At 54.1% G+C, this 14,931-nt stretch overlaps 1 protein-coding gene across 1 annotated transcript in view; it reads left to right on the top strand.

Moving 5' to 3' along the window:
- The first annotated feature begins 368 nt into the window (after positions 1-368).
- The window catches only part of ADCY5 (adenylate cyclase 5), a 151,358-nt gene continuing 136,795 nt past the window's right edge, over positions 369-14,931 (top strand). Inside the window, exon 1 of the mRNA XM_014829575.3 lies at positions 369-1,628. Coding sequence (XP_014685061.3) covers positions 507-1,628 — 1,122 coding nt within the window. The 5' untranslated portion in view covers positions 369-506. The remainder of the gene's footprint in view (positions 1,629-14,931) is intronic.

Here is a 14,931-nt window from a genome sequence, read left to right as displayed (position 1 = left end):
AGCCGCCCTAGCCGCCGCCGAGCCGCGTGTGCCGCTGGGCTCCGCTTAGGCAGAATCTACGAGCGCCGCGCCCGGGCATTGCCAGCCCCGGGGAGGCGCCGCCTGCAAGGACACCTCTCCGTCCCGCCTCGTCCGCAACTCCGGTCCTTGTCGAGCTCGACGCGAGCCAGGAGTCCGGACGTCCGTCTGAGCGCGGCACAGCAGCTCGAGCAGTCCCCGCTGCCCCAGCTCGAAGCCAACTCCATCTCGGACCTAGGACTCCAGACGCGGATTCTCAGCCACTACTCACCTCGGGGCTCTGCCTGCCTCCCCACTCGCCCTCCCGCTGCCCTTCTTCTCCGCTCAGGACGGGGGTGCCAAGATGCCCCGCTGCTGCGCAGGGCCCCGGGCCGCCCCCGACGTGTGACCCCAGCCTAGTCCCCCTGCTCGGCCGTCCGCCCTCCCCTTGGAGACCCCCGGCCCGGCCCCCGGGGGAGGAGGAAGAAGACGACGAGGCCGAGGAGGGGATGTCCAGCTCCAAAAGCGTGAGCCCCCCGGGCTACGCGGCGCAGACAGCGGCGGCGCCGGCGTCCCGGGGAGGCCCGGAACACCGCTCCGCGTGGGGGGAGGCCGATTCCCGCGCCAATGGCTACCCCCACGCCCCCGGGGGTTCGGCCCGCAGCTCCACCAAGAAACCCGGGGGGGCGGTGACCCCGCAACAGCAGCAGCGCCTGGCCAGCCGCTGGCGCAGCGACGACGATGACTATCCTCCGCTGAGTGGCGACGACCCCCTGGTCGGGGGCTTCGGCTTCAGCTTCCGCTCCAAGTCAGCCTGGCAGGAGCGCGGCGGCGACGACTGCGGTCGCGGCAGCCGCCGGCAGCGGCGGGGCGCGGCCGGCGGGGGCAGCACCCGGGCGCCCCCTGCGGGCGGCGGCTCGGCGGCCGCGGCGGCCGCAGCGGGCGGGAGGGAGGTGCGCCCCCGCTCGGTGGAGCTGGGCCTGGAGGAGCGGCGGGGCAAGGGCCGCGCGGCCGACGAGCTGGAGGCCGGCGCCGTCGAGGGCGATGAGGGCTCCGGGGATGGCGGCAGCTCGGCGGGCTCGGACGCGGGTCCCGGCCCGGTGCTGTCGCTGGGCGCCTGCTGCCTGGCGCTGCTGCAGATATTCCGCTCCAAGAAGTTCCCGTCGGACAAGCTGGAGCGGCTGTACCAGCGCTACTTTTTCCGTCTGAACCAGAGCAGCCTCACCATGCTCATGGCCGTGCTGGTGCTCGTGTGCCTCGTCATGTTGGCCTTCCACGCGGCGCGGCCCCCGCTCCAGCTGCCCTACCTGGCCGTGCTGGCGGCCGCCGTGGGCGTGATCCTGGTCATGGCGGTGCTCTGCAACCGCGCCGCCTTCCACCAGGACCACATGGGCCTGGCCTGCTACGCTCTCATCGCCGTGGTGCTGGCCGTCCAGGTGGTGGGCCTGCTGATGCCCCAGCCGCGCAGCGCCTCCGAGGGCATCTGGTGGACCGTGTTCTTCATCTACACCATCTACACGCTGCTGCCTGTGCGCATGCGGGCCGCGGTACTAAGCGGGGTGCTCCTGTCTGCCCTGCATCTGGCCATTGCCCTGCGCACCAACGCCCAGGACCAGTTCCTGCTCAAGCAGGTAGGGGCCCACCTGGCCGCAGGGACTGGATTGTGGGGCGGGCAGGCCTCGGCCTGACTCCAGAGAGAGGCGTCCCACCCTCCCCTTTAAAGTGGCATAAAGAGTGAGAGACACATGGCTGTGTCAACTGTGTGGTATCTTCCAGCCTCTCAACCCCCTCTGGGCCCCAACATCTTCATTTACAAAAAAAGTGCCTTCGTATTATATGTAATGTTCTTGGACCGGTAGAAAACACATTAAGCCGTAGCCATTTTTGTGGGGATGAAAATGAGGAATGAGGATTGGAGGAGAAAATTCTATGGAGAGGTTCCCTTCACTTCCTCTGCTTCTGTCCCTATATATTAAAGGCCCTTGACAAAAGTGGCTGGACCCTGTAGCAGTCTCTCCCTCCTGAGAGCCACTGCTGGTTTGTTAACTGAGTCCTGGATAGAGGGTTGGGGAGGGGAGACCCTGGGCACCCCCTGCCCAGTCTTAAGGAAGAGAAATGATAACCCTGCTAGTTGTCTGAGGCTGGGGTTTGGGAGCTGGAGATATCCCTGAACTTGACAGAGGACTGACAAGTTTGTCGTTTACAAAAGTGCCCCAAGCCAATAAGCTCCCTCAGCAAAGAGGGGAAGGAGTCTCTGAGACATGTGTGGTGGCAGTCCCCCTCCTGGCCTGAGCAGAAAGCTGGTGTGGGACGTGGTGACCCCTTCACATGGCTGCTTCTGGTTCTTGCTTGTGGGTGGGGGGCAGGTTTGTCTTTGCTGGGACTGGTTGGGCCAGCCTAGAACGGTGGGCTCAGGAGGAAATTAAACTGCCTGGTTAACTGGGGACTCCACTGAAGGCTTCTGGGAGAGGGGTGTGCTTGCCATCCCGACCATGGCGTGAGACCAGCCCTCTGACTTGCACCCCTCTCCCTTTAGCAGTCCCCTTGTCTGTGGCTCCGTGGCCCTCATCCATTGACCCCTGTCGAGTCTGCATATTTGCAGGCAGCTTGACCATGAGAGAGTCCAGTGGGTCCTCGCTGCAGGCTTGTCTTGACGGTGGACCCTGCTGCACCCCTCTCCAGGCATCTGCCTACTCTAATAGAATGTCTTAACCATGTTCCGTTGTCATTGCCTTCCTCCTCCTCCCTTCTTCTAATGCCTTTCTTCAGACTTATCCTGTGACTACTGTGTCTTTCTTGAGGGGCTCTCCTGTGCCCCCTGACTTCCTGGGTATGGTACTCTCCCAGAGGGCATAGCACCTGTATCAGCTTCAGGGCGCTGGGTTCTAGCTGCCCCTCTAAGGTGCTGTATGACTGGGAAGAAGGGGACCTGCAGCCTCCTGGGGCCCCAGGCTCCTCTTCTAGAGAGCGGGGGGATTACGTATGCCCCCTCCCTCTGTCTCAAGCCTCACCTCCTGCAAGGAGCCCTCTCCTTCTGTTCCAGCCCTACTGGGCTCTCCCTCTTCTGTATGGTTAACAATGGAGTCAGAGACACTGAGAGGAGCACGTACTTGTTCCCCAGTGATCACTGGCTTTGCTCCCCATCCAGTGTAAGCCCCTTGGATGCAGGAATCCTGAGTTATGTGTTGGTGTTTTTCCTCCTCCTCCCTCTCTCCCTTCTCTAGCACAGTGCAGGGTACTTAGTAGGGATTTAATAACTGCTTGCCAATTTGGTTGGGTTCCAAGGAGAGGAGTAGGTGGGGTTGTTGATGCTAAGCTAAAGTTTTTCTGATCTGGAATCAGAAAGAAAAAATCTTTAGCGATCAGCTTTGAACTTGAGAGAGAAACCTACTAAGAGATGGTGGTTTTAAAAAAAGTTAACTAGTATTATTATAAAGCCTCCAACTCTTTGGACCTGAGGACCCAAGCTGTCACATGAGTGCTGTATCTTTGGGGGTTGATCCTGGCTTGGGTGGGAGGCAGGTGGCTTGGGTGGGTGTCGCTTTTCTGCAGAGGGAAGGGCATGTCATCTGCACGGTGCAGCAGATACTTCTAGGATCATTCAGGGCATTTTTGAAACCGGACTTGGGTCTCAGAGTCTGGTTACAGCCCTAGGCAATCCTGGATGTATGATTTCAGGCAATTGGAATTGGATCCCAGGAAGCTGGGGTGCTCCAACTCCATCTTGGCCATCGCAGCAACAGTTTCTGACCGACTCCCCTTCTAGTTCCTCAGGCAAATCCCGCTCCCTCCTCTCCCCACCTCTACTGCTCCCACCCCCTGCTTCTGTTACCCACTGTGGTCTTTAGACGCTCATTCTCTTGGCTGCAGGCTTTTGGATGGATTTACACTTAACTTCTCACATTCTGCTCGGTTCAGTACAGCAGAGCTTGTTAGGAATGGTCCATGCCAAGGGAATGCAAACATTCTTTCTATTTGGCTTCAGAGAAAACTGTATCTTTTTTTGTTTGTATTTGATTTGCCTTTCTGATTAAGTCTGATACAAAATTTGTATTTCTTGAGCGAACCCTGCTGGATGGTGGGGAAATCTTAGTGGCACAGTCCAGCCTCTGCCTCAGGTTACCCCGGAGCAGCAGGTGTTTGAGGACAGCTTGGGTTATGCCTCGTTCTTTTCTTTGGTGAGGACACGCGTCCAGGGAAATGGGGTGGCAGGGCATGGTCCCTGAGGTTGGGGCTTTGGGAAGTCCCTGCCATGTGCCTCGAGCACATGTAAGCCCTCGTGAAGACATGCCAACACAGTTTCCTATCTCCTCCTGTGAGGCTGGTCCCCTCCCTCTCACGGCCCAGGTCCTCGACTTCAGTATCTGATTTCGGTATTTTATTCTTCCCTAGTTCCTCTTATATTTGGGGGCTCTGCTGTTTGCTCCAATTGGGAGGAGAAACATTAGATATCTTAGCCGGTGCCTCCTGAGGGTTTTTACTCAAGAGAGAATGGAACCGAGAGGCAAGGAGGGGCAGCCCTTTTTGGGGGATGGTATTTCTGCTTTCCCTACTGTCTTGTTCTTGCTGGTCCCCTGGGATCCGTCCCCCTCCCCCTGTGCTCTTTCTCGCTCACTTCCTTTCTCTTCCTCGCCCTCCAGTCCCCTGCTGCTCTCTGCCCACCTCTCCTCTCCGTTGCTTGCTTGTTCAGCTTCCTTACCTCTTACTCCCCATTTTCAGCCTCTCATCCTCTCCTTCTGTGCTCTTGTCTCACTGTTGTCTCCTTGGCGGGGTACAGTAGGCACGTCACTGGGTTGTTTTTTTCTCCTTCTTTGCCTGTTAGAAGTCCCTCTGCTACACCCATACCATAAATAACACTCGAGCATCTGCCAAACGCATTCCTCACTTGTGTTAATAGGTTGCAATGATGCCGGAGCCTGTTGCCATGGCAACCTCATTTTTGTTTGACTGTATCTCACTCTGCTACATAAAGCCTCTGCACGCATTCACACACAAACAAGCACGCTCACGCAACTATTACATATGCTTAGCCATTAAAGATTATTTTGGAGGAAAGGTCTTTGGGCCCCATGGGGGTGAGTGGTCATTTGGCCAAGGAGATGAGCGTGTCTGCTGTCCAGTGTTACTCTAGGAGCTGATAATGGATGGAAGAGCTCTTTGAAAAGTAGAGTCCTGTTCACATGTAGGGTATTATTATTCTGCAACCACATTAAATCTGCCTCACATGGTTCCTGAGAAAATTCTGACCCCGTGTGGGTCCCTGTGAGCTTGGGAGAGCTGCTGGAGGTTGCCCTTGCAGTGTAGGATGACCCACCTGCCACCCCAGCCTATCTTCAGCTCCTTCCGCTCTTCCCCTAACCCTGTTGGAGAAACACAGTGATTTCCTGCTTTTCTTCCTTTGTGCCTGTTTCAACCCGCAGCTGTCACCAGTTGTTCCAGAGATCAGAAAGGCGCAGTAGCTGTGTGGGTGATGTTCTGTGACTGTGAGCACGTGTGAGTGTCTGTAGCAAGGAGGCTGGGGATGGATGGGGGGAGGCGGGCGATACAGACCAAGAACCGACTACTGTGGCTGCTGAGGGGTGGGTGCCTGTGTGTGCGTGTACACATGTGTCGTGTGGGCTGGTCCCAGTGTGTGTGTGTGTGTGTGTGTGTGTGTGTGTGTGTCTGTCTGTGTGGGCTGGCCCCAGTGATCGAGGTGGTCCCAGGGATGCTTTCGTGTTGACTTTGAAAGGAGATTATTGCAGATCTGTCCTGTTTATTCTTGGCTGATGGCTGGCTTCCTGTGGCCGTTTGCCTTTCTGATTCTGGGCCTTGATGCCTTTCTGACCTTGACCTCTGGCTCCAGTATCCTGGATGTACACGCCCCCTTTTCCATAATGATGTTGGGGGCTAGACTTGAGTGGTCAGCTCCCCTGACCCTGTGGAGTCCACCCTTCTCTTCCAAAAACCCTTACTGCTGCCCACCCGCTCAGCTGCCCAGTGAGCCCCTCCTTCCTCTGGAACTTGACCCAGTGGCCTGTCTGGTGGGCCCCTGTGGCTGCCCCATGTGTGCTGCTGGCAGCCACTGCCTCCCTGCCCACCGAGGTGATGTGGAGGAGGACACACCTCCACCTCAATGGCCAGGAATTGTCTCCCGCCAGTCACTTCCTCCTCCACCAGCACTTCTGGACGGGAGAAGTCTGGCCTTCATGAGCTCCAGCAGCGACAGCCCCGGGTGGGGGCTTGGCTGGGTGTTTGGAGCTGAGGAGGGTCTGCTTGTCTTGCCTCAAGGCTAATTGTATTTGCCAATTATATTTGCTAATTGTTTTCGATTATGTTGCCTCCTTCTCCATGCGGTGGGGAAGGGAGGTGCTTGGAGGGGAGCAGAAGCGTCTGGGAGTGGGGGTCGAGCAGGGCTTCTGGCTAGCGGGTGGTCTTCCAGATCCCAGGGTTGCCTTGATTCCTGTGGGGAGGACTTCAGGAAGGGCAGGGACCCAGCCGAGGAGCAGAACTGTCAGCGCCTGTGTTTGCGGAAATGCTCGCTGTTAATAATTCAGTCTAAGTTTTGGTCTGAAGCAAGAGCGTGAGGTCTGTGTGCTCTGGAACACAGAACAGTGTGCTCATGTTTGTCCATAAAAAGGACACAGACGGTGTGTTAAACCCCATCGCAGAAACCTGCCCGACCTCACAGAAGAGTTTTAAAAAACCATGTAAAAGGCCTGGACAGAAGCTTTCCTGTGCAGACTGGCCCTGGCTACGAGTCACTCCGTCAGGGGTACAGCTGGCGGCAGAGGCTGGGCCGTGGCCCATGCTGGCCCGGGGCCTCCTCTTCTCCTGAGAGGCTCGGTCCCAGCCGGAGATGGGTGGGTGTTTGGGGGAGGGGGACCCGAGGTGGGAGCCTGCTGTGATTGTGCCAGCCTCTTGCTGGGTGACTTCCAGTCCACGGCTGCCCGCTCGGCACCTCAGTTAACTTTATTTATCTTGTGGTGGGTCCAGCTCATGGTCGTTTACTTCCCAGGACCGTAGCCTGTGTTGGGAATGGAAACAGTTTGCTCCGGGAACTCCGACATGATTGCGCCCATAAATCCTTTGGGTACAGTTACATAAGTTCTGTTTTGGTATCTCCTTCTTTCATCCATGCTTATCAGCTGGGGATAGCTAGCTAATCGAGGGTGGGAGCAGCATTCATTTTTCTCTCCCAAACACAAAACTTCGTGAAGATAATTGGGAAACCTTACTTTTTTTTTTCTTTCCTTTTCTCAAGACAATGTCCAGATGCAGGAAAGCTCTCTCTTTACAACATTGTGAACAAAATCTGGGAGTTTCTAGTTCATGGACTGTGAGCTTAATGTAAGCCTGCATTTTGAGGCAGCTGTTAGAAATGACCACCAGGGTCTTGGTTCGGTTGGTGGGCATATCCAGCACACAGGAAGATGGAGACCCCATCTGAAATACTGTTTGCTTCTAGAATTCAGAGAAGGGTGACCAGCTTGGTAAGGGGCTGGAAAACTTGACTTCTGAGAACATTTTGCTGGGAGGAGAGCAGACCGTAGCAAGGTGCACAAACAAAGAGACAGGCAAGGCATTCTTGCTGGGATCCCTGTTGTCAGACAGGACGAGAGGGACTGAATTTATTTTCGGTTGCTCCCAGGGGCAGGGTTGGGGCAAATGGGTGGGCGCAGTAGACATAGGCAGACTTCACTCTGGGCAGGGGGTAACTTTCTAGGCTTTGGGGTTGCAGCCATCAACCCAGATGCCTGCTGGGGTCCCCAGCTGCGTCGCTGGAGTGTTCAAGCGGAGACCAGACGGCCGTCTGCCAATCTTGTTACTGAGGAAATGGAAGATTCTGCTTCCAAAGTTGGGGGCCCAGGAGTGGATCTGTTTTTTAAACAGCTTGGATCTAGTTTTCAAGGCTCCCAGGTGATCTTGATGACCAACTCTTAGGTTTGGGATCATTGGCCAGGATAACCGCTCAGGTCATGCCTAACCCTAGGAGTCTGTGGTTTAGTGTCTTGCAGCAGTGTGACTGGCTCCTGAAGTCCATTAGGGTGTCCTCTCATCAGGCCCATCTCGGCCTGTGATTGAAAGAAGCAAAATCACTGCAGAGCTGCAGACCCGCTGGGAGACATCCGCGTGGGGCTGGCGAGTGTGCACTGCTGCAAGGATGCAGACCTGGAAGGTGGCTGGGAATGGTGAAGCAGGATGGGAAGGATGCCTCAGACCTGGACTCATATTCTTCTCTCGTCGCTCCTCCCAACCATTCCCATCCTCTCCTTCCTGTTTGAGGCAAAGCAGCCTGTGGCTCGCCATTGGCAGTGGTGGTGGTGGGGATGGGGATGCAGCAGAAAGATGGACCTTGGTTTGAGTCCTGGGTTATTTCTTCATTTGTATGGTAAGTGGATATGAAAAACACTGAGGATACCGCAGGTCTGGGGTGGATGGCCCAGAGTGTGGAGAACGAGGAGATCAGGGGGTGGAAGAGCGAGGCGAGAGGCAGAGAATTAGGAGGTGGTTTGAAGGGGGAGGAGTAGGACTTAAGGGAGGGAAGAGGAGACTGGAGCTGTGAGCATGGGGAGGGGAAGGGCCTGGAAGTGGGGGCAGGGATGCTCCCTGAGAACAATGGGACACAGTCACCAGAAAAGGGGATAGACAAACAAGCACGGGAGACAGTGGCTTTATTCTTTAGGCCAGCCTCGTGTTTCAGCGCGAAGTCCCCCCACTTCTTGCTCTGGGAGGGTCATGAGCTGTTACTTCTGGGCTTGAGGCTTCCTGACCCCACACTTGGGTGGTCCCCTCTCCCTTCCTCTCAGGGGCTCCCTGGGCTTTATCACACAGCTCCCTGCAGTCCCTCTTGGCTTTCGGAAGGGGTCCCGAGGGACCACATGGTAGGTGCGCAGTGAGGGTTTGAATGAATGAATGAACGGGTAGAGGGGTGGGTGGACGGCTGCACGCAGACTCTCTGCTGTGCCGAAGTGCTAGACCAACACCTCCACAGAAGGAGGCGATGCAGCTCGGCTCGGAAGCCCTATTTTGGTGGATTGTAATCCTAAACTCGGAGCAGGGCTTCCAAAATCCCTCCTGCTGCAATTTAAAACGTGTGCCTTCTTGGAATCAGAGAGCTGTTGCCTGGCAGTGCGATACTATATCGCTTCACAGATATGAAAATCATTATTAAATCATTCTTTCAGCCTTCTCCCCATTCATGCAGACAACAACGATTTATTAGCTGCTTGCTAGGTACCAGGCACTGTGCTAGGCTGTGGGGGTTCAAAGATGACTCAGTCTGGGTCTTAGCACCCAGGACTGCCTTTAGCCCAGACTCTCCCACTAAGTGTCCTTTGGAGGGATGTTTCTAGATGTTCACATACACACATTCAGTCCTGTGTCAAATAAGTTTAGGAAATACTGGGTTAAATGGAGTTCTTTACTATAGGACTTTAAAGCTTCCAGTGTGTTAATATGCACTAAAATTTGCCAAGAGGGGGATGTTGCATGAAGCCTTTATCAAACATATTCGACTCCAAAACCAATTTTTCAAGGAGCCTAACAGGGGGCATTATTGTTTGTAGGACACACTGCTTTGGGATGCTGGGCGGAGCCTGGAAATTTCTCCGGGTCCAGCCCCCTGCCTGTAGGGTGGGCCTTGGCAAAGTAATCTAGATGGGGGCATCTGTCTGGGGGCTCTCCTCCCTCAAGAAGGAGATCGTCCAGCATGCATTGGCTGCCTGCCTGTTTTAAGGTCTCATTCCCCGTCTGGGTCGGAAATCCTTTATAAAATAAAATGATAGGGCTGGAAGGGACCAGGGAGATGCCGCTTTATCTAGTTTCAGTTTCTTTTTGGGGTTTTCTGCTGTCCTGAGACATCAGAGCAGGTTGGGCTTCTGTGTAATGACGTTTTGTGGGTCTGGGGTCCATTGAATGTCTTTCCAGAGCTTTTGCTCCAGGCACTGGGTGCACGGCTGCCCACGGGGACATAGTGATGGGCCATTCCAGATCATCCTTCATCCCCCAATTTTCTTTGTTTCCTTGCCACCCCCACCCTCCAAAAGGAGGAAGCCCATAAAGAATCTTGATTATAAACAATGAGTCTATACTGAGTCTGTACTGCAAACCTGGCAGTGGGCTAATCCCCTACATACGTGACCTCGTTGAATCTTAATATCACCCCTAGGAGAAAGACATTTCTATCCCAATTTCAAGGCTGCAGAAACTGGGATAAGAGAAGGTAAGTAACTTCCCCAAGGTCACACAGCTAATGAACACAGCAGATGGTTCAGCGCCCGCCCATATTCCCTGGGTACAGACCTTTCTGCTCTTGCCAGCCAGACTTCCAGCTGTCAGCACCTGAGGCTTTCTCTGGCCCTGGGCCTCTCTGCCTGCTTGTGGGGCAGGTCAGGAGTGGTGGGGAGTGACCACCCCCAGAGCCCCTCTCAATTACTGACTGCTGGGCGCTGGTGGATGGATACCCTAGCTCCTTTGCCCCTGGGGTGGGGGGAGGATTACTCTGACACATGGTCTACACTGGCTCTCAGTCCTGCAGAAGGATTCCTTCCTTGTTTCACTTCTCCAGTCCCCTCTAGGGTTTCCTGGGGTCACTTCTCAGATAAACCACTTGTACTTAAATCCTTGTTTCAGGACCTTTTCCTAAGGGAATCCAGTTGAGAGGGGAGGAGCGGATTCTAACACACATTTGACTTGAACACTAGGGAGGGGAGAGGCCGCCGATGGGGCAAAAATGCATCAGATGTGCAACCTCTGACCAACTCAGAACCTAGTCCTGCCTGGGCCCCTCGCTCCTCTCTGATAACCTGTCTGTCACTAGTAGAGTGGTTGCTGGACTAGAGGAATGATGTGAAATACAAAAAAATTTTTTTAAATTTTTTTTTGAATTTTTACTTCTGAACAATGTGTGGCTTTCTGTCCCCAGACAGTGGCTCAAATACCAGCCAAAAGACTCTAATACTTTTACATTTGGTTAGCATTTTATGGGTGACAAAGGACCTTACCCTGTGTGATCTCAGTGGCTGACCTGTGTTGCTGATACTGTGTTGGAGAGGAGGAAGCAGGAGTTCAGAGAGGTTGAGTGACCTCATTCAGATCACACAGCTGGTTAGCCAGCTTAGGAGCCACTCTACAAATCCAGATCTCTGACTCCAAAGCCAGTTGCAGTGCAGCCCTGTGTCCACCCCGTGGTGCCTAAAGAGGCTGTAGAAGGCACAGCTGCTCTCAAGCAGTGGTCTCGGTTTGGTTTTGGAATGCGTGGTTTTTTATTTGTGATGGCCTTCCTTCCTGCATGGGGTCTGGCTCAGATGGGCGCTAAATGGTCTGTCATTTCCTGAGCCTGCGAGTGTGCCGTGGGGGAAGGCAGCACTGAAGTGTTCAGTTGGCGCCCACCTGGGATCAGATGTTTACCTGTGGAGAGCCCCCGAGTGGCTTTATGGATACGTGGGTGGGGACTGAGACCCCGAAGAGGGGTCAGAAACGATGCTACGATAGCTTAGCTCTGGGAGTGAGGCTGCTCGCATCCAGCCTTCTGGTGGCCTGCGTGGAACAGGGCAGGGAAGGGAGGAGGCTGCTGGGGCCGCATCAGGCTCACCTCTCGGCACATCCCGGAAGTTAGACCCAGGTCTTTCTGTAGAGTAGCATCTAGTAGGTGTGCAGTTTAGTGCTTACTCCTGTGTTTCTAGGATGTCTTTAAAGCCCAGCTCCCCACAACCATCGACACCCTAAGAAGTACCCCACCCATCCTGCTTCAAATCCCTGTCTGTCTCTGTTGCTCTTTTCAAGAAAACTAAAGGAAAATGGAACTCCTGCCCAGATGCCATTTTTTGCTAAGCGGATTTTCAAGATTCTATTTTCATATTTTCTTTTGGGGATGAAAAGGCTGTTTGTTCACTTGACGTGCCCAAGTCCCCAGTCTTCCTCTGGCCGAGTCCCTTGTCCTGTAAGCATTTCACCACGCTGCATGGGAGGGGTCCGTCCGTCCTGCTGACTGGCTCCCAGGCGGTACCCCCAGCTAGGAAGTGCCTGGGCCAGACGCCTCTGCTGAGGAGGCTGCCGAGGGAGAGGGGCCAGAGCTGAGTCCCGGGTGAGCAGGGTGGGCTTGTGCCCCTCCAGGGACCCTGCCTTTGCAACCTCCAACACTGTGAATCTAAATTAGAAACATCCTCTTCTTTTTCTCTGTAGCGCTTGTGCTGGTTTGTAATTTTATCTTGGTGGGTTTTCTGTCTGTCTGTCTGCCTGACAGTCAGCTCTCTGAGGACAGGGGCCTTTTCTGATTTAATACCCAGATATTTCTTGGATGTTAGTGACTGTCTGACCCCTACTTGCCCAGCGCTGTGGGAAGAAGCAGACAGTTCCCATTCTCAGGTTCCGCAGGGAGTTCTGACTCTAAGCAGAGATGGGCCCCTCATGGTGCTCCCTCAGACCAAGGAGAGCTTGCACTGCACTGGCAGGAGCCATGTGCCTGGGGTCCTGGTCTTACAAAACACTGCTTTTCATCTCTACCCTCCTCCCTTTCTTGGATTCCCTACTGCCCCTTCAGGCGACGTCAGGAGGGGCCGAGTTATGCCGATTTGCTGCCCCCTGCTCTGGTCCTCAGTCCCTCTCTCCTTCTCATCTTTCTTCTGGTGTCTTTTCCCGCTCCCTGAGCCCTCCCCACTTCCCCCGTTTCCAGCTGTAAGATGTGGGGAAGACCTCAGAGACTCTCCAGGAGGCACGTTCAACCGTAAGGACAATAAACATGAGCATGGATAACTGCACAATTTCCAAAAAGTGTTCTTCATCCTTTTCAGAGCACTCCCATGACATCGCAATTCGCGCAGGGGGTTATAAACTTGCTTGCAGTTGATTGCCATGTATTACAGTGCACGTGTCAGCTCAGTTTTTCACCTCAAACGCCCAGGGCTGACACTTAAGCTTTCTGGCTGGGTTAACCTTGAGTAACCCAACGGAGCTTCAGGTGTGGGAAGGGAAGGTGTATCTAGGAGCTTTTACATAACCCCAGTATCCAAGCTCATCTGAGGTGGGCCTGGGCATCAGCATTTTGAAATGATGCTAATGTCCACCAAGGTTGAGAACTACTGCCCTGAGCCTCCCTTCAGCAGAGGGCTCAGGTGGATGACGCCGAGTCTGATTTACAGGTATATTGAGAGACGAGTTGTTTATATCGAAAGGGTTTATTGTGGTGATTCAGTAAAGAGTGATGGCCACAAAAAATGACTGCGGGCGTGTAATAGGGGAAGAAGACTTGGTTGGTGGTTGGCGTATAAAATCTCGTCAGGCAAGGCTGTGGCTCGGTATATTTATGTTGCTCTTATCACCAGCAATTAGCCCCAAACGTGGCTCGATAAATGGCTTAGTGCAGTGTTAACATAACTGCAAGAATATTTTAGAAAATGATTGCGACACCACGTACTCGACTGAGCCATCTTAGCAGAGCCGCAAATCTCAGTCAGCATCCCTGACGGCCTGTTAGCTATAAACACGTGCCTATCGATCAGTATTAACTCTCCCCTCCTCTCTGTTTTATGTGATGTTTCACTTTTGAATGGGGAGAAATTGTACCAACACCTGTGGCCTTACGACCCTTGGCAGTGTTTATTGGTTTTTGCGAGTGTCTCTCCAACCGGATTGTAAACTAGAACAGTGTCTGTAATAGATGCTCAGTAAGTGTCTGTGGACGGATGAATGAATTTGCTCAAAGTTACACAGCACGTAGGTAAAGAGCAATGTTAGTCCAGCACTGTTACCACGATGATTTTTTCTTCGACTCTTAAGCTCGTGAAGAGCAAGGAATTATATAGTTGGTGACTCTCCCCATGCCTTTATTATTCTCAGCGTGTGTGGCGAAGACTCAGAGAGTAAAGAAAGGTGCCGTGCAGGGTGATGGAGAGATGGGGCTCGCACCCCGCAAGGATTTCCATCCTGTCCACAGGGACATTACTTCTTTTCGAGCATCTTTGGATCAGGGCAGGGAACATAAGGATCCTGCTGCAGCTTCGTGTTCTGGGAAGACCGAGAGAAGCACATGAAGCTGGCGTCTACCTGAGGATTGAGAAGATTGAAAGGCGCCAGCTCTGTGGGGCTGGGGCCTGGGAAGCATCCCTATCCAGAACAGGGAGACGTCCGCAGGTTAAATCCTCCACGAATGGCCACATGTGGATTCTGATGTGGCCTTTTTTGGAAAGGGGTTATCTGGGGAGAGTTAATTTTGGATTTCGCTTTACATTTATTTTTAAAGTGGAATATTTCTCCAGCGTTGGTGACAATGGCCTAGAAAAGTCAGTTAGTCACCATCTGACATCTTCCTACTGTGGGGTGTTGCTGGCCCTGCTTCCGTCCCACCTGATGTCTGTGGGGCTGACTTAAATCCTCTCCCTCTGAGGCCTCTGGGGTAGCTTCACTGGCAGACATGTCTACAGGGCACTCCTGCTGGGTCTGGAGTGGTATCCTCCTCTGCTTTGATCCTGGGGTGCAGGGAGCAGCTGCGAGCCTGTGGGGATGCTGGGGCAGCCGCCGGGCTGCTCTCTTGCTTCTCCTGGAGGAAGCGGTGGCATCTAGTTGACGCTTTTCCCTGTGCACCGGGTCCAAGTCTATAAGACTGGTTCCAGCCTGTGTCCCCCCCACAGTCTGTTTGCTCTATATCTTCTCCTGGAAGTAAAAGGCAAATCACCCTAAGCCTGGATTTAAAGAACAGACCTGGTTTCTCTTAAGGGAATGAAAAGATGTCGACTGCCTCATCCCTATTCTCCTAGGGTCCTCTCTACGTTCTACCATAGAACCGGAAGAGGGTCTCGTGGGCAGACGCTGGGGCGTCTGTGCTGTGAGGGGCAGGAGAAAAGAGCAGGTACGGGGAGAGAATGGCAGAGGTGGTGCCGACCCACACATTTGGTTGAGAGGTGGGGAAAAGGACCGAGGCTTGAGGCTGGCCCTGGAGTGATGTGTGGGGCATTT

This window comes from Equus asinus, chromosome 5, assembly GCF_041296235.1.
Source record: "Equus asinus isolate D_3611 breed Donkey chromosome 5, EquAss-T2T_v2, whole genome shotgun sequence".
NCBI classification, from domain to species: Eukaryota; Metazoa; Chordata; class Mammalia; order Perissodactyla; family Equidae; genus Equus; species Equus asinus.
Note: the sequence above shows the minus strand (reverse complement) of the source record. Positions and strands in the feature narration are given on the sequence as shown.